The 22,299-nt window shown below is 39.3% G+C and overlaps 3 protein-coding genes and 1 long non-coding RNA gene across 10 annotated transcripts; 3 read left to right on the top strand and 1 right to left on the bottom strand.

The window, feature by feature from the left end:
- Positions 1 to 406: 406 nt before the first annotated feature.
- On the top strand, positions 407 to 7,183 carry LOC139812464 (uncharacterized). Its single transcript, XM_071777312.1, has 3 exons — positions 407 to 4,439; positions 5,121 to 5,265; positions 5,349 to 7,183. The coding sequence occupies exons 1-3, from the start codon at positions 4,304 to 4,306 to the stop codon at positions 5,482 to 5,484; spliced, it is 417 nt and encodes a 138-aa protein (XP_071633413.1). The 5' UTR covers positions 407 to 4,303; the 3' UTR covers positions 5,485 to 7,183.
- A 123-nt stretch (positions 7,184 to 7,306) lies between these two features.
- Positions 7,307 to 11,848, top strand: Skp2 (S-phase kinase-associated protein 2). 5 transcript variants are annotated; one of them, XM_071777307.1, is made up of 7 exons: positions 7,393 to 7,530; positions 8,412 to 8,540; positions 8,634 to 8,954; positions 9,030 to 9,318; positions 9,402 to 9,838; positions 9,926 to 10,053; positions 10,120 to 11,848. In XM_071777307.1, exons 2-7 carry the CDS (start codon positions 8,497 to 8,499, stop codon positions 10,464 to 10,466), a joined length of 1,566 nt encoding a protein of 521 aa, XP_071633408.1. In that variant the 5' UTR covers positions 7,393 to 7,530; positions 8,412 to 8,496; the 3' UTR covers positions 10,467 to 11,848. The 5 variants fall into 5 exon arrangements, with proteins under 5 accessions (XP_071633405.1, XP_071633408.1, XP_071633410.1 ...); XM_071777309.1 differs by lacking the exon at positions 7,393 to 7,530 and adding an exon at positions 7,629 to 7,647; XM_071777308.1 differs by lacking the exon at positions 7,393 to 7,530 and adding an exon at positions 7,655 to 8,152.
- Positions 11,849 to 12,311: 463 nt separating this feature from the next.
- On the bottom strand, positions 12,312 to 13,059 carry LOC139812467 (uncharacterized). The gene is made up of 2 exons (XR_011731874.1): positions 12,957 to 13,059; positions 12,312 to 12,809 (listed from the first exon to the last, which is right to left on the bottom strand). It is a non-coding gene; the product is annotated as an uncharacterized lncRNA (long non-coding RNA).
- LOC139812457 (GIGYF family protein Gyf) lies at positions 12,566 to 21,956 on the top strand. Of its 3 annotated transcripts, none has more exons than XM_071777297.1 (16): positions 12,566 to 12,686; positions 13,592 to 13,636; positions 13,747 to 13,981; positions 14,281 to 14,448; positions 14,736 to 14,937; positions 15,022 to 15,232; positions 15,311 to 16,283; positions 16,619 to 16,984; positions 17,087 to 17,401; positions 17,492 to 17,584; positions 17,663 to 18,093; positions 18,184 to 18,382; positions 18,997 to 19,200; positions 19,288 to 19,699; positions 19,768 to 19,997; positions 20,221 to 21,956. In XM_071777297.1, exons 2-16 carry the CDS (start codon positions 13,605 to 13,607, stop codon positions 20,344 to 20,346), a joined length of 4,197 nt encoding a protein of 1,398 aa, XP_071633398.1. In that variant the 5' UTR covers positions 12,566 to 12,686; positions 13,592 to 13,604; the 3' UTR covers positions 20,347 to 21,956. The 3 variants fall into 3 exon arrangements, with proteins under 3 accessions (XP_071633398.1, XP_071633400.1, XP_071633399.1); XM_071777299.1 differs by having other exon boundaries at positions 12,567 to 12,686; positions 18,997 to 19,194; XM_071777298.1 differs by lacking the exon at positions 12,566 to 12,686 and adding an exon at positions 12,726 to 13,163.
- Positions 21,957 to 22,299: the final 343 nt, after the last annotated feature.

Genomic DNA, 22,299 nt, shown 5'->3' with positions numbered 1-22,299 from the left:
ACCTGTAAACAAGACATGTTAATCACTTCGCGATTTGATCAACGCATACGATCGTCCGAGGGAGCGAGAAATGCGCTCGTGTAATTGCGATTTCATTCGATCCAACACATATGCGGCAATTCTTAACGACTCCGAACATTTATCCGCGAATCTGATTGCAGACCGGCAATGGCGTGATTCGATGAAAAAAAAAGAAAATCTGATTTGTCATTTAATTCCTCACACGATTGATCATTAAAATGTATATTTTTTAAGTGAAATATTAAGAGACATTTTATTACATTCTCTCCTTGACATACACAACACACGTATGTATACACATAACACACACTCACGCATCCCTCGACATCACATTTATTTAGTCTCGATTTGCCTGGCATGTCCGCGCCATTGTTATGCAATCGTGAATCCACCCGGTGAGATTCATCTCGTCTCATCTCGATTTTACAGAGATCACGATTGTCGAGCGAAGCATAGGCGAGCATGCGACTGGAATGTCGCTATTAATTCTCGGAATCCCGATTTCATTGATAAATGGCACGCGATATACAAGGTGTGACAGGCGAAAGTTAGCCGTGGACAAGATATATCACACTCCATTGGAATCCCGAAAGCCTAGAGTTTTAATAATCCGAGAACGTTAACATGATCTCGTTCGCGAAGACGTACCAAGTTTAACTTAGAGAAGAAGCCCTTAGCAAAAAAAAACGTCGGAGATTTTGTGTAAAATCGTGTCCATGTCGAAGGAATTAATTAGAGAGTAGCTGACTCGTATACTTAACTTTTTAAAGAATTTAGGAAGTCGTCGAAGGGATGCGGGAAAACGTAAAAGGTTGTTAATGCACGCGTTGGTTCTAAAGCGCTTCTCAGGATTTCCGGCATGGCATACGGGGCATGCATTTCGACATGGTCGCGGTTCCGGGGAACAGTCGATCGCCAGGAGATCGTATTTAATTTCGTACGTGCACGCCGTCCTTGCGCGTCGACGTTCAAGTCGGCCACAAGCGTATATATGAGTACAAATTGCAGCCCTTTAATCTTCGTGTTAACAAAAAAAAGTAATACAGAGGCGGGGTGCAGCTATTTAACGGATGTAAGAAGCCTCGATGATTCATCGCGTCGTCAAAGGCGATTATCCCAAACGCTCTTTCTCTCGAAGTAGGTCTACCCCGAGAGATCGTCGATGCTTCTTACGCTTTTTGTGCCGCATCGGCGTAGGCGACCGCACGGAAATACAGTCGGACCTCCGTGTTCTGAAATACAATCGAACTGAACCGAACCCTAGTAGCGCAACTTTATTGCAGCAATATTAGCTAACAATATGTATCCAATTTTTGTATTGGGTATATATTAATTTTTCATATTGGTACTACATTGTAAAGTAGACGCTCTCTTTTTTTTGAGCTAATATTGGCAGTGCACTTGTATTTTATTAATAATCAATATTAGCTTTACATTGGGAAATATTTGTTCTATTCCCAATAGAACCAATATGTTGCCAATGTATTGTGCTACCAGTAGGAAACCTCCGTAAACTTGATTTTTTGCTCTTTCGTGCTTATCGTCCCTACCGTTCGATTTTGCTCGACGAGATTTGCAATAATGTCTCATCTTTTACTTGCTTTTTTATACTGAATTAATCGCGAGCATGGCGTTTTATATTTCGCGTTTATTAAAATTATTAAAACTTAACTGAAAGGGAAATTAAGAATAGAGAGGTTGCGCGATCCTAATTAAGAATATGGGAGATTCGACTGTATATCTGACCGATTTGTAGTTATTGAAGCGTCGGATCGTTTCCTCTGAAAAAGAAAACGATGTCGATTTATCCCCAACCCGCCTTCGACTGAACGGAGAGTCGCGATCGCGTTTTATTAGCCTCGGTCGACAACGAAAAGCTCCATTGAAAGCTGAGGGATATTTTCGAATCGGTCATATCTCCTATAGAAAAATATTACGTCAGCTTTGAGGATACTAATTGTAAGTGCGAATTGGATATAATCAGATAATCTGATAATTAAAAAAATTACGAAGAACAAAAGCGGAAATCGGCGAGAGGGGCGCGTCTCCCGATTTCGACGAATGCACTGCCGATCGCAAAACGTGCTTTCTGCCCAAAACAATCGAGAAGCTTAAATCCGGTATCCTTGAGAGGGTCTCAAGTATTTTTCTATAAGGACTCGAGGACGCTCTTCGTGATAAAGTCTTAAGGAAATTCGTCCTGTGTGTTTTGTGCGTGCGTGTATATCAATCAGCCCAGAGCGAATCGCGTAAGAATTTACCTTGTTGACCTTTTCCGATGTTTAATTGCAGTTACGTGGTTTCGGGATTGACGAGAATCCGTTGTTAAATCTTGAAACTATTCTATGGAAAAAAGAGAGTGAGAGAGAAAGAGAGAGAATGCGTCGTCACGGTAAAGGCCATTGCACGTAACAAAGTTTTAGTCATAATCGTAAGGCCGTAAGAAAATAGAACAATCACACTCGATTATTGTTCGAGCTCAAGTAGAATATTTATCGACTGTGATTGGTCTATTTTCTTACGGCCTTACGATTATGACTAAAACTTTGTTACGCGCAATGGCCTTAAACCTCGAACCTCAACGTATTCTTCGATTACGCAATGACGATACGCTATATCGATATGTCCGTCGTAAGCGACTATAATACGACAAACATCCTGTTGATACGACATAATCTTTTCCACACCGCCGTTTGTTGCAAGATTGAGGTGACGATGCAGAATCGGTTCCGATTCTTCGTGAATAGAGACGCGAAGTCGCTTGGAAACTTGAGAAAATAATTGCGACACTTTTAGCGATAACGGGGACAAATCGAGTTAGCGTTAACGTTATGTCATCAACGGCTGATATCCAAGAATTTTATGAAGCGTTACGGAGCTGCGAAGTGAGTTTGCTTAGACACCGACGATTAAGGCGTGCAGATCGCGCGGTAGAAATGTAACGGCTGTAAACGTCCTATTAATTAATGCGAGTCAATACGAGGATTCTGAGGGGGATGCTTTTTGTATTACACGAGGTAACGAACACGACAAATACAAGAGAGACTGAGAGTGTGTGTGAGAGAGAGAGAGATATTTTCGTTTTCCGAAAACGGCCGCCTCTTCTCTCCGGGAGCTTTCATTCGTTGGTATGCAGCTACTTAAATTGGCAAGCAGGCGTGAAGAGATAGCGCGAATATTAAACGGCGATAAGGAGGCAGAGAAGCGCCAAGGTCGATAAGAGGAAAACGAAGAGAGTCAGAGTCGAGAGATTTGTATGTCTCGCTGCGCCAGATTATAACCACTATTAGCCGTATATACTTTATTGGAATATATTGAATTATTAATAGGGAGAAAAAGTCGAAAATAAAGAGAGAGGCAAATATGGAAAAATCGTGTCGGTCTCGTTTATTCCTCGCGAAACCCGTTCTCGTCCCACGAGCGTTCTGCAAAGCAGAGCTCCACCGCGGCACCGTTGCCCTTTTTCGTTTTTCTTTGGTGACTCCTCGCTCGTTTCTTCGAGTTTACATTTATTCCTGGTCGTCCGAAATAGCAACGCTGTAAATTAATATCTTTCCTTTTCGAAAACTGATTTGAAAGTGTCTGTTGCAAATTTTGTCGATAGAATGTCAGCAGAAATATAACAAAATCTACTAACAGAATATAATGACAGATTGCCCTTACAGAAATTTAATACTGTAAGTGATTATTTGACTAGTGATTAATTACTTATTTTGAGCATTAAAAGCATGACTGTTTTTAATGCTTTTAATACTCAAAATAAATAATTAATCACAATAATCAGTGGCCAAATAATTACTTAATTACAGTATTAAAATTCTGTAAGGGTGACTGCAGAATCATTCCATTTAAATATTTGTGTAATGACAGATTCTGTTCGGTTTCTGTCGACAATTAAACTGTCAGATTATATCGGCAGGTTCTGCTACCGAAACATGAGTTTGATGCAGACACAGATGATACCGAATCTGTTGTAATATCTGAACAAATCTGCTGTCAATCTATTATCATACTGCGGGCAATTTATGCTTATTGGGCCTGTAGTTATCGTGCTCGAGAATGTCACCCACGCTCGCTTATTCCCAACGGCGTATTATTTCGCCAGGCATATCACATCAGGATATCGATCAAATATACGGTGGTTTCTGCATGTCGCGAAGACACGCACGCGGCACACTCAACGCAAGCTAGGCGCGGAGACGCTCACCAATCAGTCGAGTATCCTCGACGACAACGGGACGGACGAGCGTTGGAAAAAGAAAATCGCGTCGCGTGGGCGAATATGTCCGAGCAGCGAACCGATTCGTACGACTCGAGACCGGTAACGTCCAAGAGGTCGGAGAGGCCGCCGTTCAAGCTGTGTTTCTCGAGAAACCAGCAGGTCGGAAGATCCGACGCTTGCGTGTCAAAAACGAACGGTACACTGTTAAATATTAAAGGATATAAATTTTAATCAATATCTTGAGTTAAATAACATTTCATTTTTAACCACCTTTGTGTGTCGAAACTTATTATTTTAACACAAAATAGTATTATTTTAACTCCATTAGTTAAACTAACATTGTTTTAGTTAAATTAACGACATATTGATATAGAAGCGGTGGCGACCTATAGGAATGTTTAAAAATGACTCGAATTGCGTATATAATTTGACACTACAAATTTAACAGTGTATACTTTCACGTACGTGGAGTGTCCCTCTCGATCGTTCTCACCGCGGGAGCGATCGAGATCGAATTCAAATCGGCCGAAGGAATCGACAGCGAGAAGGATATCCAGCGGAATCGAGATACCCCATACCAATTTCGACTTATATTTCGTCCAGTGATCTCATTTCATTAGCTTCAAAGTTGAGATACCGAGTCATTAAAAATCGGCAATTACTTTCGTTTATAATTGCCGCGAGATTAATTCGCGCGAATTTTTCGAGTCCGACTTTATCCGAGTTGTCGAACGTAAGGGGATGAAAGAAAACAAGGGGATCGCGTTCCGCGCGCGCACTGCGTCGGCCGCGGTCTCGATTTTCGCAACGCGAAACCGCGAGCCGAGCGTAATACGATCCGAATAAATGCGCACGCGAGGTGCAAAATCAATTGCAGCTGACTTCGTCACGCCGAAATTCTACTCGCGGGAACTCGAAGACGCGCGAAATGCGGACGTAAGCGACACGCTCGAGAGACTCGCCGCTGAGGAAGATAAGAACCCGAGGAGGCTATACCAGTCGCCGCTATTGACCAGCCACACGTAATTCCTGTCTCTCTTTTGTGCCCGCACGTCGATTTTCTCAGCTGTCTGTCGCTACAACCGCTAATTATGACGATTTTCAGTTACGGTTGGTGGCACGACAAGGGAATACACCCGAAGGACGCGCGATTTAACTTTCATAAAAGAACGTCCGACCTGGTGAGCTTCCAAATGAAAATTTACGCCGAGGATCGAAAGTTGAAGGGCCTCAAGCAATAAACGGGGTTGAAGTCGCTTCGGCTGCTTTCTTACTCACTATCACTATTGACATATGATAATAGTAATTTAATGGTAATCATCTATAATTAAATCGAAATACGTTCTGATTATCGTGGGGCGACTTGTACATTTTTAATCCTTTATTTAACTGAGAAAGATTTTTCTATCATAAGCAATACGCTGCCGTTTGCAAAAGTGTGTGCATATAAGGATATATGCGAATGTCCGCAGTGCGTTGAACTCACATCTGTAGATTCGCTAAGTTCAATCTTTTACTGACGATAAGATAAAATGTATAACGTGAAATGTATTAAATCTCAGTTTTGATTTAAGAGAGCTTAATCCGGGAACGGGCACCTGATATTTTTTGCATAAATGATCACTTGGATTTTTACACCCCAGTTAAAAGTCATTGTTATTAATTAAATGTATATTTTAATTACATTGCATATTATTGATTATTTTATGTTATTATAGTATTTGAGGACAAATATGTATACAGATTTACTCAACATTTTCTGAGAAAAAAATATATTCAAAAAACGAAAGAAGTACATTAAAATTATTGTAAAGTGAGTTTTCATTTTTTCGATATTAGAGTGTAAAATTCACTCTAGTCGCTCGTTCCCGGGTTAATGTTTACTTCTATCAATGATTAACTTTAGTCTCGATTTAATTTACTTTTTATCTTTTTCCAACTCTAAGAATTAAAGTTAATCTGCATAGATTAACTTGATAAAAAGGCCGTAAGTCGATCGTAATAACATGAAATTTTTAGAATATCTTAAATAAAGTCTGAATCCATACTACACACTAATGAAATTGATACGATTTAAAGTCGTAAAAAAATTCTTTTTTATTACATAACGAATACAGAGCGATTGTCAAAATAACACAATTATAACAGTATCTGGTCGGATTAAATGACAATAATATGAATCAGTTATCTGGCTAAAATATTTCTCTCAATCTGAACAGGTTGAAACAGGTTGAAACTAGAGTTGAAACAGATTAAAATCATTGCGACCAATGATAACGCATGTGCCGCAAACTGATAGCAATGCAGTCGCGATGAGTGGAGTGCAAAAGTTTAGCATTAGCAGATCTCGGAAATCGGGCAGGTTCTCAGCTAGCCAAATTTATCGAGAATAGATTTTGAAATTATCTGCTGCAAATTTTGTCGATAGAATTCCAGCTGAAATATAACAGATTCTGCTAACAGAATATAATGGCAAATTGACTGCAGAAACTGATGAGCATATAAAATCTGCTATTTAAATAATGTATACCTATACTTAAATGTTTACGAAATGACGGATTCTGCTTAGTTAATTTCTGCTGGCAATCAGTTGTTAGATTGTATCGGCAGACCTGCCGGCGAAACACGAGTTGGAAAGTTTTAGGTAGTGAAACAAGTAAATTGATTATTACATACTTTACCTCACTTTCTTAATTTTTTTTTTAAATCCTTAGTCCTTAAGAAGAGATTATTTTACGATACCCTTTTCTTTTTAACCAAATTTGGCGCGCATGCGCGAAAAAACTTAGGGCGCAGGAAACATCGTATCGTTGCAAATCAGTCGTATACATGAAACGCCGCTAACGTCACGCTGAACGTCGCGTCGCGGCGCGAAGTCGAACGTGGAAAAGGCGCGAAATCGTGTCGCGCATGCGCGAGCGCGCGTTTTCGCAGTTTCGATATCTCGCCGCGTTCCCGCCTTTCGACCATCGGCCAATCAGCGTCGTCCCGCTAAGCCGGTTCGGCGGGGACAATCTTGCGCAGATCGCGGCAATCGCGCGCGACCGGCGCGACTGAACCGCCACCGAGCGATTTGTTTTGTCAAATGCACCCCGGGGATCGGTGGACACCTGGAAACCTCGTGCGGAGAATCGCCGAAAAGAAAAGGGAGCGGACGCAGACGTGGACTGGCACCAGCGGTTTTTTTCGCCAAGGATGAATTCCGGCGGTGCGGTGGAATTCGAGTACGCGCGGTTACACGAGGAGTCCCGTCCGCCGCAATCCGAGGAGTCCTCGTCGCCCGAGAGGTGAGGCAGATCGTCGTCAACGTCACGTCACTTTTGGTTATCGGCGAACTCTCGTACGAGCTCCCTTACCTGTTGCCTGTGTGCTTCCTTGGGAGCGAGGGGAAGGGACACGAGCAGGTGTGACACCCGCGCGCGCGCGCGCGCTCATTCGCTCTCTCGCGAGTAAGGTTACGAGCGAACCGCGGATACGCTCGTGGCGTGTTTTATTATTATTAGCGTTTCTCTCGGTCGGAAAACACACGCTTTGTATAGCGTTGAATAGCGCTCGGAGTACTCCGCGATCCCTACGACCGACCGTCCTGCTTTGTTGTGCCACGCAGCGAACGCTCGATGCATTGCGACCCCATGGCCGAGACTTGACGCTGCCGAGAAACCTTCGTCCTTTCCATTGTTCGGTCGCAAGTTCCCTAGCTCCTGCGTTTTCGTGAACAATTTTGTGTTTGTGGTACCTTGGGAGAATCTTCGAATCTCCCGACGGAAACTCCGTCTTCACTCCGACAAAATCTCCGACGAAACGTCGTCGTGATTTTGTCGAATGTGTGGCAGTTGCCATTCGTGAGATTTATGGAATAAATGCGTGTGCTCTTTACAAGTTAAATAACAGTAAACTCGCATACTTTTGGTAAATGTAAACTTTGTGGCACGGATTGGTCTGAATAATTCTTTTTGTCTTTTTTTTGTGTGCATGATTGTACGTAAATAAATCTATTAATTTCTCTGTAAACTGTTATGTACAAATGTTATTTTTATTTAAGAAACACAGACCAATTTATTCTTTTTTGCGACTTATATGTAAAGTTAAGGGTATGTCGCATTGTGATCTTTATGATAAATGTCTAATATAGCCTGTAACTCAAATACTAACTCCTCCTTTCCTACAGTATTTGTGCCTGGTTTTATAACAGTTCAAGAGCTTGATATCATTAGAGTTTGGGAAATAAGAGCTTGTATATCTATACATATATAATGAATAAAGACCCATCTTCCTCGTCGTCACCTTGGTGGAACAGGTTTATATATATAATTTGTTCCTTTATTTACAATCAAACTGGTACCTCTGTATCTGAATTTTTTTGGAGTAAAATAATTCTCTATGTTCGCAGGAAACGATTACGTTTGGACGATGGCTGTAATAACAATCTAAACAGTACGCTCGACAGCGACTCTCGAAACGATACAAAGTGGTCATATTCAGGGAATGCCAGTCTCATAGAGCCCGAAATGCTGGAGGACATGGGTGTCGGTATGCTGGAAGATGGAGTAGGAAATTATGAGAGTACAAAAAGACTACAATCTGAAGAATGCACAATCCTATCCGAGAACTTAGATAGTCATAATAGATCAATAATAGATGAATCTGATGTCTTTGGATATCAAGAGGAGGTTTATACTAGTTCTGGTTTGGAAATTGCAAATACAGACAGGTTTGTAACCAAAGAAGTTGCTTTGAACGTTTTAAATTATATCTTCACTTGTTGTTTATTTAATTATTCTTATAGGATTCAACAAGATTCATATGATATGGATGATACAGCTGTGATCGGTATTGGGGAGAATGAATCTGGCTATTCCTCAAAAATGGAAGCTGATTATTTTGGGGATTTAAAGGAGAGCTTTACTAAGGAAAAGATGAAAAATTCCGCCGAGAAAAACGAGCAAACTAGTTTAGATCAATTTTGTTTATTTAGAAGAAGAAAGAAGTCCTCTGTTGATGGCGAGGACAAATTTAATAAATTATCAGATGAAATAATGTTGATGATATTAAAATGGTTACCTAAGAAATGTTTGGTAAGAATAATAATGTGTTAAATGTAATTTTAATAAATTGTCATACTTATATTATACAATTGTATAAATTATTTTGTGTGCAGGTACGCTCTATGCTAGTGTGCAAACGTTGGTGTCAAATAGCTCGAGATGAAGCACTGTGGACGAGATTAGACTTGGGTAGTAAAGTTTTAAACGAAGGCACGTTAGGGTATATATTGCCACGAGGAGTACAAATTCTAAGACTGGCACAAGCAGAAATCGCAGATCCCGTCTTTTGTGAAGGCAGTGAAGTTCTCAGCGAATCTTATATCAGTAAATTACAGTATTTAGATTTATCTATGGCGGTTATATCACCGGTCGGTTTGGCTACGTTATTATCCAAATGTAAATATCTGAAGAAATTGTCGCTGGAAAAGTGTATATTAAATAGAGATTGCTGTAGAGCGATTAGTCAAAATACTGAATTAGAAGTTTTGAATCTAACGATGTGCGAGAATATAGACATTGGGTGTATTACGGATTTAATGAAACTTGAATGGTAAAATTATTAATCTCGTTCTTTCTCTATATGTACATATACATGGATGTAGTTTCCAATTTTAATACGATCAATGGATTGTTTCAGCTTAACTGTTCTCAATATGTCATGGTGTTCTTTGGATAATGAATGTATGACTTTGCTGTGTAAAACACTGCCAACATCCATTACACGCTTGAACGTAGCGGGCTGTAGAAAAACTATGAGTGATGAGAGTAAGTATAATAATTGAGATTTTGTTATTTATTGGGTTGTAGCATGCATTTCTTTTTAAATTTCAGACGTAAAGGACTTGTCAAAAAGGTGTCCGGATATTATAGAATTGGACTTGAGTGATTGCGCTATGCTTACAATTCAAACCATCCATAATTTACTGAACTTCACGAAACTCGAGCACTTGTCATTGAGCCGTTGTTACAGCATTCCGCTATCAGCATATATGAGATTAGCTCATATGCCATGTTTATTATATTTAGATGTTTTTGGCTTAATGTCGGAGTCGGTTCTCAAATCATTACAAGCTACCTGCCGCGAACCCGAAATTAATAAGTACCTTTATAGCTCAGTCGCGAGGCCAACAGTCGGTATTCGAAGAACCAGTATTTGGGGCCTTCGAGTTAGAGATTAAATCAATATATAGGCAATACTTTCATCATTTACGAGAAATAGATTTCATTAATAAATCGAGCTATAGATTTGACCAAAGGGTAACTGACCTACATGTAATATTGCATCTTTCTCTGCAGACTGAATACTGTACTGATAACAGGAGAAATTTAATTTGAACAAATGAAATAACGTAGATGTTAAAGGTAATACGTGTGTTCTTCCGAAAATTTAATGTTGAATTGTTGCTCAGTTGTATACATAGAATCCTTTATATATAGTGTCCCAGACGTTAACGGCAGACTTCTAAAATCATTTTGAGATGAATAACCAAATATACCAATAACTTAATACTAAAATCTCAGGAATCTAACATTAACGAGTATCGCGATAAGTCTGGAACACCCTGTAAACACATTATTCCTAATATGGAGCATTTGCTGATATTTAACAGATCAAGTTATTTCGGCTAGTGAGACCGTTTAACTCACAACTTTCGATCGTGTTATATATATATTGAATTTTGTCAAAGGCTTTTGTTTGGCTAATTTACACTAATTTTTATTACTAAAGATCTCAGAAAATGAAGTAATGGCCAGATATACATGTGTATTATTTACAACAAAGAGAAGTCATATAAAACGCGAAAGCTCAAATTTACAATGCGTTTGTGATAAAACTCCATCTTTATTGTTAGTTAACGATTCGTTAACGATTATATAAACTAATCAATTTGTTGCGCATACAATAAAATTTCTTGTACTGAAAATTGTTTTTTTTTTTTACGTTGGATACATATTTGTCATCGTCACATTGTTATGGTATAAAAATTATTTTTAATTTAAAGGATCACGATTCTTATAAGAAAAACATTTTCGGTTAGTTTCCTTGAATTTGTGATATGTTACAGTTCTCGTATCCCTGCTGAAAAGTTTTAAATTTCATCAATCTTTATAGCGAGTGAAAACTCGTGTAGACAAATGTACGAACGGTTCTTGTAAAGAAGATTTCTAAATGCCTATAATTCAGAAACTAATCACAGAAGGTTGATGAAATTTTTGAGACTTTTCATCAGGACACAAGAACTACCTACATCACAAATTCAAGCAAATTGACTGAAATTTTTTTTTATAAAAATCGTACGGAGTCTTTTGAATATAATTCTTTAATGTTATACTAAGTAGTAACTTTAATTGATTATTTTGTTCGAATTAATTTATTATATATTTAACTTTACTTTTAAAACTGCAACAATTATGAGCGTATTTGAAGCATATCGTATTTAAATATTTATACATCAATGATTACGTGTTATGTGTGTTGCGATGGTATAATACTCATAATTTTGTTCGTGTTAGAATAGATAGCAAGAAAAGAATTTACAAATAAAATTTTTGAAATTGACGTTTGAATTTTTGCTTTGTATGTACTACCATTTCTTATATCTTATTCACCTGACGCTTTACTGATTTTTCAGTTTCCATTTTTGCGGTTTGAATTCGTAGACTTGAAATTTTAAGAAATTGTTGAAATCCTAATTTTTAGTATTTTTATTAGTGCTAATTCTTATCCGATTATATTTTCCTGATACTTTGTCGATTTTTCAGAATTTTAACTTTGACCATTCACATCGACTTAAAATTCTCGGAGTTACAATTCTTGAAATTTCAGTGCTACTTCATGTTCGATTATATTCTCCTAATACTTTATTGATTTTTCAAAGTTTATATTTTTATCCTTTACAAAATATCGATTTTTAAAAAATGTTTTAAAATTATAGCAGAAAATTATGTAATTAGCGACGGTCGATAAGAGCGCTACCAATTTTATCGACTATAATTACTCGACCTAAAAAATTTTTTTTAAAAATTTCAATTTCTACAGGCAAATGAAATATCAGGAAAATGTAACGAGGTGAAAAATATCGTTTACCGAAATTCGACGAATCGTAATTCCAAGAATTCCTCTCGAAAATTAACAGAGTATGCAGGCGTCAATGGACCCCTCGGCGTTTTACACGTGTCCTCCAATCGTTTCTTATCCCATCGGTTTCCTTTCTGCGCATATGCGCGGATCACTGATCACGCGCGATCCGCGCGCGATGATTCTAGTGACTTTCCACGCCTCCCCCCAGGGATACCACGGAACGGCGAGCCTTCGCATGCGCTTCATTCCAAAAAAAACCATCAGCCATATTGGTGTGTTGTATCGCTGTCCTCAGTAATTCCGAAGATCAGCAAAGGTATTTCACCCGAAGGCCTCCGCCGTCGCCGAATCCGTTCCGCGACCGGCCGGCGATCGTTTTCCGCGTGGCCGCGTGGCCCCGGTCGCGACCCACCGCGCATGCAGATCACCCCGATGTTCGCTGGCAAAAAAAGTTTGGTTAATGTTGCCACCTTGGCTCGCGGAGAGCAACCACCTCCGCTCGCGCTTTATGAGAGTTAACGTCGCGAATATGGGACGCGGCTGCTGTCGCGATAACGCGTCCGATGTCCACGCTCGACGTTCCTACCGGCTGCACCCCGTCGTCTCGACGCCATAGACGCCGGAATGCCCCCCGAGGATGAATGCGATCAACTCCGCGCTGCTGTCTGTTGTGCCACTCTCCACGTTCGTTGTTTCCGATCGGTTCTACGTGTCTACAAGTCTACACGCGTTTGACAAAATACGCGCGCGCGCGCGATCGCCGATGACGAGCCGATACGCCGTCGAGCAACAGGTATAAGCCTGTCGGTCTGTGCGCGCCGATTCGCGAAATCGTCGCGTTAGATTTTATACCGTGTCGCGCACGTCCGTGTTTCGGTTGTAACAGATGACGAGCCTTCCACCGCGACAGCGAGCGAGTTCTTTCATCTGTCCATGATCCTTCGCAGGAGGATGCATTATTCTGCTGCCTCCTGCCCTCCCAGCTTTCTATGTCCCGCCGATTTTGACATGATCTTGCAAATATTTATGTTTGGCGAACCATAGTTCAACATCCGATGAAAAAAAAGACACCTTTGAACTGTGTGTTACACAACATCTCTATATTTGATATTCTTGCTCTCTATTACTTGTCTTTGTAACTTGTCTTTATCTTTGTACACGTGTGCTTTTTTATCGTATAAGCTATTGGTCTCATTTGTTCCCCTTGCTTTTTTTTTGCAGGAGATAGTGCATCATGACGGATTCCATGAAATTCGGTCCAGAATGGTATGTGACTTATATATCGCTGGTAAAACATAATTAGAACCTCATTTAATTGTGTTTATATTATTGTATGTTATGTTGTATTTATTACGTTTATGTATAACCATACGTAGGTTGCGCAAGGTTTCGTCGGCAGACAATTGCAATACTGGTAGTGGAGGCGGAGGGACCACAACTCTGGGTGCATCTCGCTATCAGTTGGCAGAGCATAGATACGGCCGGGAAGAGATGTTGGCCATGTTTGATCGCAATTGTAAACCTTTGGAGCCGTTGAACACTTTTTCAGCGCTGTATGTGGAGAAAACTCAGCTTCCATTGGCTCTCATAACCATGACAGAAGATGAAACGGTAATAAAAGACATGTATATAAAATGTATGTATGTAACATTGTGTTCTTTGTTTCTATTATATTCTTCTACTGCAACCTGAGAAGCAACAGCCTAGTTTAGTTTATTCTTGATAATAAGAAAAGAAAGACGCGGTGAAATTGTTATTCTATTGTATATTCTGTATATTAGGAAGGATTTAAAAATTAACAACTCGAGCTCTCGTAACAGTTTTTATATATTTTTATCAGAGATATTAAATTTGTTTGATAAAAAAATCCTTTATAATATGAATGTATTACATGTATGTGAATTTTACAGCGTATGTGGAATGGAGGGATAACTAATATTGGTCGTGGACGAGGTAGCAGTGTCGATCGTGGACGTGGTAGAACTGGAAGAGGAGGCTTGTATTCGTCTCATTATTCACGGGCAGTCGGTTTTGATGACTCCGGTGATGGGATACGAATCGAGGGCCAATCATTTCAGGTACAAAGCTTTTTGTTCTCTCACTATTAGAGAATACGAGTTTGCTTTTTCATTTTTATTTTAGATTTAAAATCTTTTTCTATTTTTCTTTATGTATATGTTGTAATTATAACCGCTATATAAATTACATCTAATACATATGTATGTGCATCTGTCTTTTCCCTTTCTTCTAATGTTATAAATTTTGCAGAAGAAAAACTGGGAACTTACTAATTATTTTAATTAAATATAACAGATCCACACCGGTCAACGCAAAAATGGGGGAATCTTATAAATTTTATTTATAGGGGAGAAACAGGCCATTTGATAGATCTCAAAGCGAACGCGGCTGGTCAGAAAGAAACGGCGCTTCAGAACCGGGAGAATGGAACGGATCGACTAGTCCTAGAAAAGATCTAAATCGTGGGACTAGTGGTAGTTCGCTTATGGAGAGTAATTGGCGACGTCATCGTGGGAGCGGAGAGGACGATGATAGTTGGCGCAAGTGGGGTAAATACGTGCTCTATTCTTTATATTTCTTTAGGGATTGTTATGCATATATATTTGTGTAATAAAACGAAATATTTATATTAGGAAGAAGTAGTTGGCGTGAGGGTGGCAGTATGGATCGGGACAGATTGGATCGAAACGAGGGTGATGTAGAGGAGGGTAGAAGCGGACCAGCAAGATGGGAACATCGAGGGAACCACAGACCCTCTCATGATTCAGGTCATCATCCACCACCTCGCACCGCTCGCACTTGGGAATCAAATCATCACGATAATCATGACAATCTACCTGAATGGTACATTAAATGATTTTTATTTACAGAATATGTGTGTGTTTATATTTAATTTTATACATTCTAAACTTTATAATTTAGGGCAACGGAGAATCCAACAGAGAGTGGTGGCAGTTTCGACTCTTCGGGCGCATTTCACGGTGGAATGTATTCGGATGATGACGAGGACGGTGCGGCGGGCGCTTCCCAACAGGGTAGAACTCGACGCGTATCGGAAGGAAGTGCTTCGAACATAGTGAGACCTAATAGCAAGCCATTAGGTTCGGTTCAATCCTTGAATCGCCATACGAGTAACACAATAGGCAATACATTAAGCAAAGAACGACCAAAACCGTTGGATTCACTTGAAGATAAGGATGATTCTGTGGAGAAAGAGAGGAGATGTAACTCACCCTCTATTAAGTCGACCACTGTGCCGTCAACTGAGAGCATTCCCACGAAGACTTTAGCGTCGTCCTCGGATCTCTTGCATAAGAAGACTATCGGAGTGGCAAATGTGGATAAAGTTGAGACTTTAGGTGAGAAATCTAGCGAGCCGCCGAGCGGAGCTCATCATGATAAGGAGAAGACCTCCGTTCAGACGGAGGTCAAAACAGAGAAGCCGAAGATAACTGCCGTGACCAATCGACAAGTTCCTCTAGAGCATCCGAAGCTCGTACACAACACGGGAACCGCTAATGTCAGGCAGAGAACGGAAGATGACCTGGATAGAATGAAGGAGGAAGCAAACGCTTTGGTGGCCAAATTAATGGCAGATGAAGAAAATCACAAGGAGAAGACAGCCGCTACGAGTGTTCCGCCTGCAATTGGTAACCAACCTTCCGCGGTTTCCTCGACGGGTAATCAGGAAAAATGGTTTTACCGTGATCCACAGGGCGAAGTTCAGGGACCGTTTTTAGCTAGCGAAATGGCTGAATGGTGCAAAGCCGGTTACTTCACTGCGGGATTGTTGGTGAGAAGAACTTGCGATGAAAGGTACGCCACGCTCGGTGATTTGATGAAAATGTTTGGAAGAGTACCGTTCGTTCCTGGACCACCAATACCTCCGTTAAAGGTACATATACATTTATCATATGTATTATTTGATTGCGTTTTAAAATTATTTTACTAATTCAGAACTTGCATATAGATTATATCAGTAACCAACTTATATAGTGTTGAGAAAAGTATCAAGTTTAATGTTTGAATAATATTAGAGAAAAGGAAGCAAAAGAAGAGTGAATTATATTTGTTGTCATCTATAATCAAGTTTTGCCATGTGGAGGAAAATTCAGACATTTCCAAAATAAAGTTTACAAAGTTATATATCATTATTGCATTCTTAATTTCTCAATTGCTGTTATATTCATATATATTCATATTAGTAAGATCAAATATTTTCATTCCTAGTTAGCGGATCAGGTGATTCCACCTGTTCCTAACCCCACCGTACCGGCTGGATTAGCCCCAGGTGCTATACCGAAGCCTGGAATAGAAGATCCATTATCCATGTTGATGACATATCAGCATATGCAGATGCTACACAATCAGATGCTGTTCAGGCAGATGAGAACATCAGCGATAGCGAAATTGTCGCAATCGGAGCACTGGTCTACGCTGACTCCTGTGGAACAAAATCAGTTGATTTTACAGTACGTCATACAAGATGGAATGCAGGAAATTCCGGAAGTGCCGATAGCGACAAACCCGTTTGTGCCTCACATCGCGTCTCAGACGGCTAATCCTGTTATGCAACTTTTCACTCAAATGCAACAGGTAATGGTCTTGGCATATTTTATTTTATTTTTTCTAATCCTATGTTCATTGTTCATTGTTCATTGTTCATTTCGCATCGTGATAACGCGTGATATTGCGCAGGCGAAGACACAACCTGAGACTCATTTACCAACGAATCCACATACGGCCGCGTCGGCCCATCCGGCTACGGTGGATCCTATACAGCAGCTTATCCAGCAGATGGGCGGTATGCAGAACTTGCCGCCCACCATTCAACAACCAAATATCGCTCCGACTCCCACGCCGACGCAGGAAGACAATCCAATAAAGTCTTTGCTACGTCAACTCAATGTCAACACGAACGGCCATCCGCAGGCGACCCACATGGACACTGTTTGGCCGCAACCTCCACCGCAAATAGTTCCCCAGTTTAATGCGCAGAATTGGTTAGCGCAGGTGCGTTATGTTAAAAATTACCCTTATGTAAAATTCAAGTACGTTGACGTGGTTGACGATCTGTTTAATTTTGTTTATCCCATTTTCCAGGTCGGGCCCATTCCCGCGATGCCACCAGGACAATTACCTGGTTCTCTGTGGGATTTACATACTAAAGATATGAAAACCGAGCAGCAGATATTAGTAAATTAGCTTTTAATTCTCTTCGTACCATTTTTCATGTAGTTACGAAATAATCAATGTCTAATTTTCTCTTTTTAGGAAGAACAGAATCTTAAGTTACAAGAGGATAGAAAAAAAGAAGAATTAAGAAAGCAAGAGGAATTGCAGCGTCAAGTGGAAGAGGAGAATGTGAAGAGGAAGCAAAAAGAGGAACAGGCTAGACAAGCTGAGGAAGCAAAACGTAAAGATGAGGAGAGAAAGAGAAAGGAAGAGGAGAAGAAACGAAAAGAGGAAGAGAAACGTAAACAGGAAGAAGAGCAAAAGAAAAAAGAAGAGAGAAAACGTAAAGAGGAAGAGAAAAAGCGTGAAGAAAAGAGAAAGCAGGAGGAGGAGAACTTAAAGAGGAAGCAGGAAGAAGAGAAGAGAAAGCGGGAAGAGTTTAGAAAACTAGAAGAAAAACAGAAGAAAGAGGAGGAAAAGAAAAAGAAATTTGAGGAAGAGCTAAAAAGACAGGAAGAAGAGAGACTCAGGTATATCAGTAGAATTATGCGAAGCATGATGTTATCAAAAAGTAAAATAATAATATACTCCAGCAAAATTTGCAATGGTGAAATTTACAGGAAAGAGGCAGAGGCGCGACGACAGGCGGAAATAGACGAGCGTCGTGCGGAACAACGACGAAGAGAAGACGAAGCGTTGCGTAAGCTTCAAGAAAAGACAACTAAATCCCCGTGGGCTCAGGCTCCACGTACATTGACTCCCGCCACTCATACCGCTTCGCTTGCCGAGATTCAGAGACTAGAGAGAGAAAAAAAAGCGGTAAATTATTTACACTTATTAAGCTGTAACCGCTCATACACAATGAGAAAAATAAGGAATACGGCATGTTGCATCTCACTTTAATGTACGTGTACTGAAGTGAGATGCGACATTCCCTTATTCCTTATTCCTTTATCTTATTCCTTATTTTTGTCATTGTGTCTGAGCCCTAAGAAATCTAAAAGTATTTAGTTAGTTAGTTGTGGTGAAAAACCGCAGTGCGCGTAGATGGCGGCCGCCGGTTTATTCGGTTGGTATTACGGCGTTGAAGTACAAAGGGATCGTGGGCACGTGGCCACGCGAAGCGTTGGTTCAACGGTCGTTGTGCAGGTCCGTACAAGTCGAGTCAAGTCTGGTCGAGGGAACAGTCACGTAGCCAGTAGCAGTTGCTTTCGTTCCGATTGAAATAAGCTTGTACCGAGATTCCAATTAAATACCTAAAACCAAATAATAGGTTGGCCAATAAGTCCGCGCGTGCGATTTTTTACTTATAAATTTTACTTATAAAAAACCGCACGGACTTGTTGGTCAACCCAATATTAACCAATTCTTTTCGGTCATCCTTACAATGCATGCAATACATGTCTATGTTTATTATTATTACTTTCTTACAGGAAGAACAACGGCATCAACAATTAATGCTGCAACAGTCAGCACAGCAGAAGGCAGTAGAAGCGGCACAAGAGGCATCGGCAATTGACTCTTCAAAGCGATTGCAATTCAAGTGGGCGGAAAAAGCTATTGCTTCTAAATTACTTCAAGTGAAGAGTCTTGCGCAGATTCAACAGGAGGAGCAAGAGCGCGTCGCTAAGGTAAAGGTACTTATTGCCCTGAATATGCGAGTGACATGAAATATTGTTTTCGAAAGATTGAGCGATGAAAAATTTGAAATTTCTTACCAACAGGAAAGAGAACGATTAGAAAAAGTCGGCCAGAAGGAATCTGCGAGTATACTCCAGAACGCCGGTATATGGGGTACAGCATCACAGTGTTTGAATTGGGCTAATTCGAGCGCATCAAGCAGCCAAGGGTGGTCTATGAATTCCGGTACTACTGGTTTCTGGGATCCTACACCTGTTAAGTCGTCCACCACCATGAAACAGCCGGCTAAACAAGCTACAATGACAAAACCTATATCTAGCCAGCAACAGCAGCAGCAGCAGCAACAGCAAAATAGTAATAATAAAGCGTCCAAAAATAAGAATAAGAAAGAGGAGGAACTAGTGAAGAAATTGTTTGAACAGAACACTGCCAAGACCGACGAATTCACGCAATGGTGTAGTAAAACATTGAGCAGTATACAGGCGTCTGTGGACAGTAAGTGTCCTACATTGAATTTTTTTTACGAATTTTGTCTTCCTATACGCATAAGTATACATTTGCAGTCCCTACGTTCGTTACATTCTTGCGAGACCTCGAAACGCCGTATGAAGTTAGGGAGTACATTCGCGTTTACGTTGGGGATACCAAGCAGAGCATGGAATTCGCCAAGCAATTTCTCGAAAAACGAAGCAAACTGCGATCAGCGCAACGTCCTCAGGTACAAGCTGATGACCTGTGCAAGCCAGCACCCGCTATTAATCCAAATGCACCTGCAGAATTCCAAGAAGTTAAGGTATATTCTTGTTAAAGTTAGATCATCAGTAATAATAAAATATTAATTATTTAATATTAGATTTTATTAAAGTAAATATTCTCGCCAGAGAAATCGTCTTAACATTATTTATGTTATTACAATTAAATTAGTATGAAATGTGAGCGAAACATCATTAATATTAAGCACAAATGTATCAAGTCTGTGAAATAGATTTAAATATTGAAAGATCTTTTTCGTCTAGGGAAAATCCAAGAAACCAAAGAAGGGAAAGATGTTCAAAGTGGATAACAGGATCCTTGGCTTCAGTGTAACTGCTGCTCCCGATCGTATTAACGTAGGTGATCGTGATTATGGCGAAGGCTCCTGAGCTGTTTCACCAATTTACCTCGTAGAAATGATGCGACGCTCGTTTCATTAAACGGTTCGTTATTTATTTATTATACATGCCAAACCAATGCTGAGAAACCCACCGCGGATACTTCTTAAAGCATATGAAGACTTTTTATCCAATACACGAAGACAAGAAGCTCATCCCTTCAAAGTCGATCGTTTATGGTGGCCATTTATTTAGGACCGGTTGAGCGTGGCGTTATTTTCTTACATTACATAAAAAAAGCTCCATTGTACATATTACTCAAAGAATATTTCGCATGAAAGAAGACGGACGACTTACTTTTTCCTATGTACACGACAATTAGGGTTGGAAACTTTTATAACATTTCATCTCGCCATCGTCACTTAAAATACACAATAAGAAAAAAAAGAGGAGAGAAAAGTATGCCGACCGATAATAATTGCACATGCGGATATGTGGCAGTCAATAGCAATATGTGTATGTAAAGGTGTTCAACGAAAAAGAAGTAACATATTAGAACTTGCTTGAGATCGCGGAAATCATCACCTCTATGTCAAGTACGGTACTGAATATACAGTGCGTCAGTATTTGTCCTTATTGAATCCTATGGATTTTCGCTTCATCGCAAATACACGTCGAGAAAAAGAGATTTACTTTATATTTCTCGTAATACATCCTGCAAATGATTTAATGTGCATTTCAAGTACGAGAAATCTTCCTTCATCTTTTTATCATTTCTTCGCCGTCATAATATTGCAGTAACAGTACTTTAAGCAGGACATATATGATAATTGTATACGCAAAGGGGGATGGGAACACTGATAACAGAACGGAAACTTGTATCATACTCTGGAATGATGGACGAGGGGCGATTCAAAGTGATACTTTCCTGATATTATAATAATTGTGAAATAAAACTAGTAACTTTTGACTCAGCATAGCTTTCTTCATTAGAAATTTTCGGTTTTGCAGTAGAAACAACAATAACGATTATAAATAATAATCGTAATGCGTATTCCTCGATATACACGAGATATCGGCATACACATGAAATCTTGATAACACTGATTACTGCATATGGATCTCATTGTCGTCGGCATAGACTTCTTCTATATACGCTGTAGTCGATCGTAACAGTAAACGTTTGAAAATGTTTGATTTAAATAATGCAATATATGCAGATAGAAATGGTATCTCTTTTTGTAAAATTTTATTTTATAACTCTATGAATGTCGTAGTTAAAGATCCGTAACTACTTTTTAGCACTTTTGAGAACATTTATTTTTTTTCCAATTGGACTAATATGCGTTGATACAGATACGACGTTGGATAAGCGTGGAATGTTGTGACAGATCTGACCACTCGTAATATTATGATGGTTGTTAACTAAGGTTCGTTGATCTTCTCTTATACAAGACCGAAAATAGGAGGAGACCACAGACCCTTACATGAAAAGATTTATGTATAAATATAGATTAATGTACAGAGTAATATAGTGATGATTAAACAAACTGATTAAAGCGATATAATTAAAAATAAAAACAGATAATTGATATTGTATCAATATTCTATTATTGTATCTAACGTACAACATAATGAAATAAATATTATTATATTTTCAATTTGGCTTTCTTATTGTTTTATGAATTAATTTATGTATCGAAATTCAAATCTTCAACATCGAAAGAGTCAGAGAAAAAAAAAAATATATATATATATATATTTGCACCGCATCTATATATATATATATATATATATATATATATTATATATATATATATATATATATATATATATATTATATATATATTATATATATTACATACAGATGTTTATGTAACAATGCAACATTTTTTGTTGAAAGATGAATGTATGAGAACGTTGTCTTTATATATTTTTTTGTAAGTTAATGTACTCTATACTTTATATATTCTGATAACGGATTCTGAATGAAAGTCATTTTAT

The sequence above is a fragment of the Temnothorax longispinosus genome, chromosome 4 (assembly GCF_030848805.1).
Source record: "Temnothorax longispinosus isolate EJ_2023e chromosome 4, Tlon_JGU_v1, whole genome shotgun sequence".
In the NCBI taxonomy this organism is placed as follows: domain Eukaryota; kingdom Metazoa; phylum Arthropoda; class Insecta; order Hymenoptera; family Formicidae; genus Temnothorax; species Temnothorax longispinosus.
Note: the sequence above shows the minus strand (reverse complement) of the source record. Positions and strands in the feature narration are given on the sequence as shown.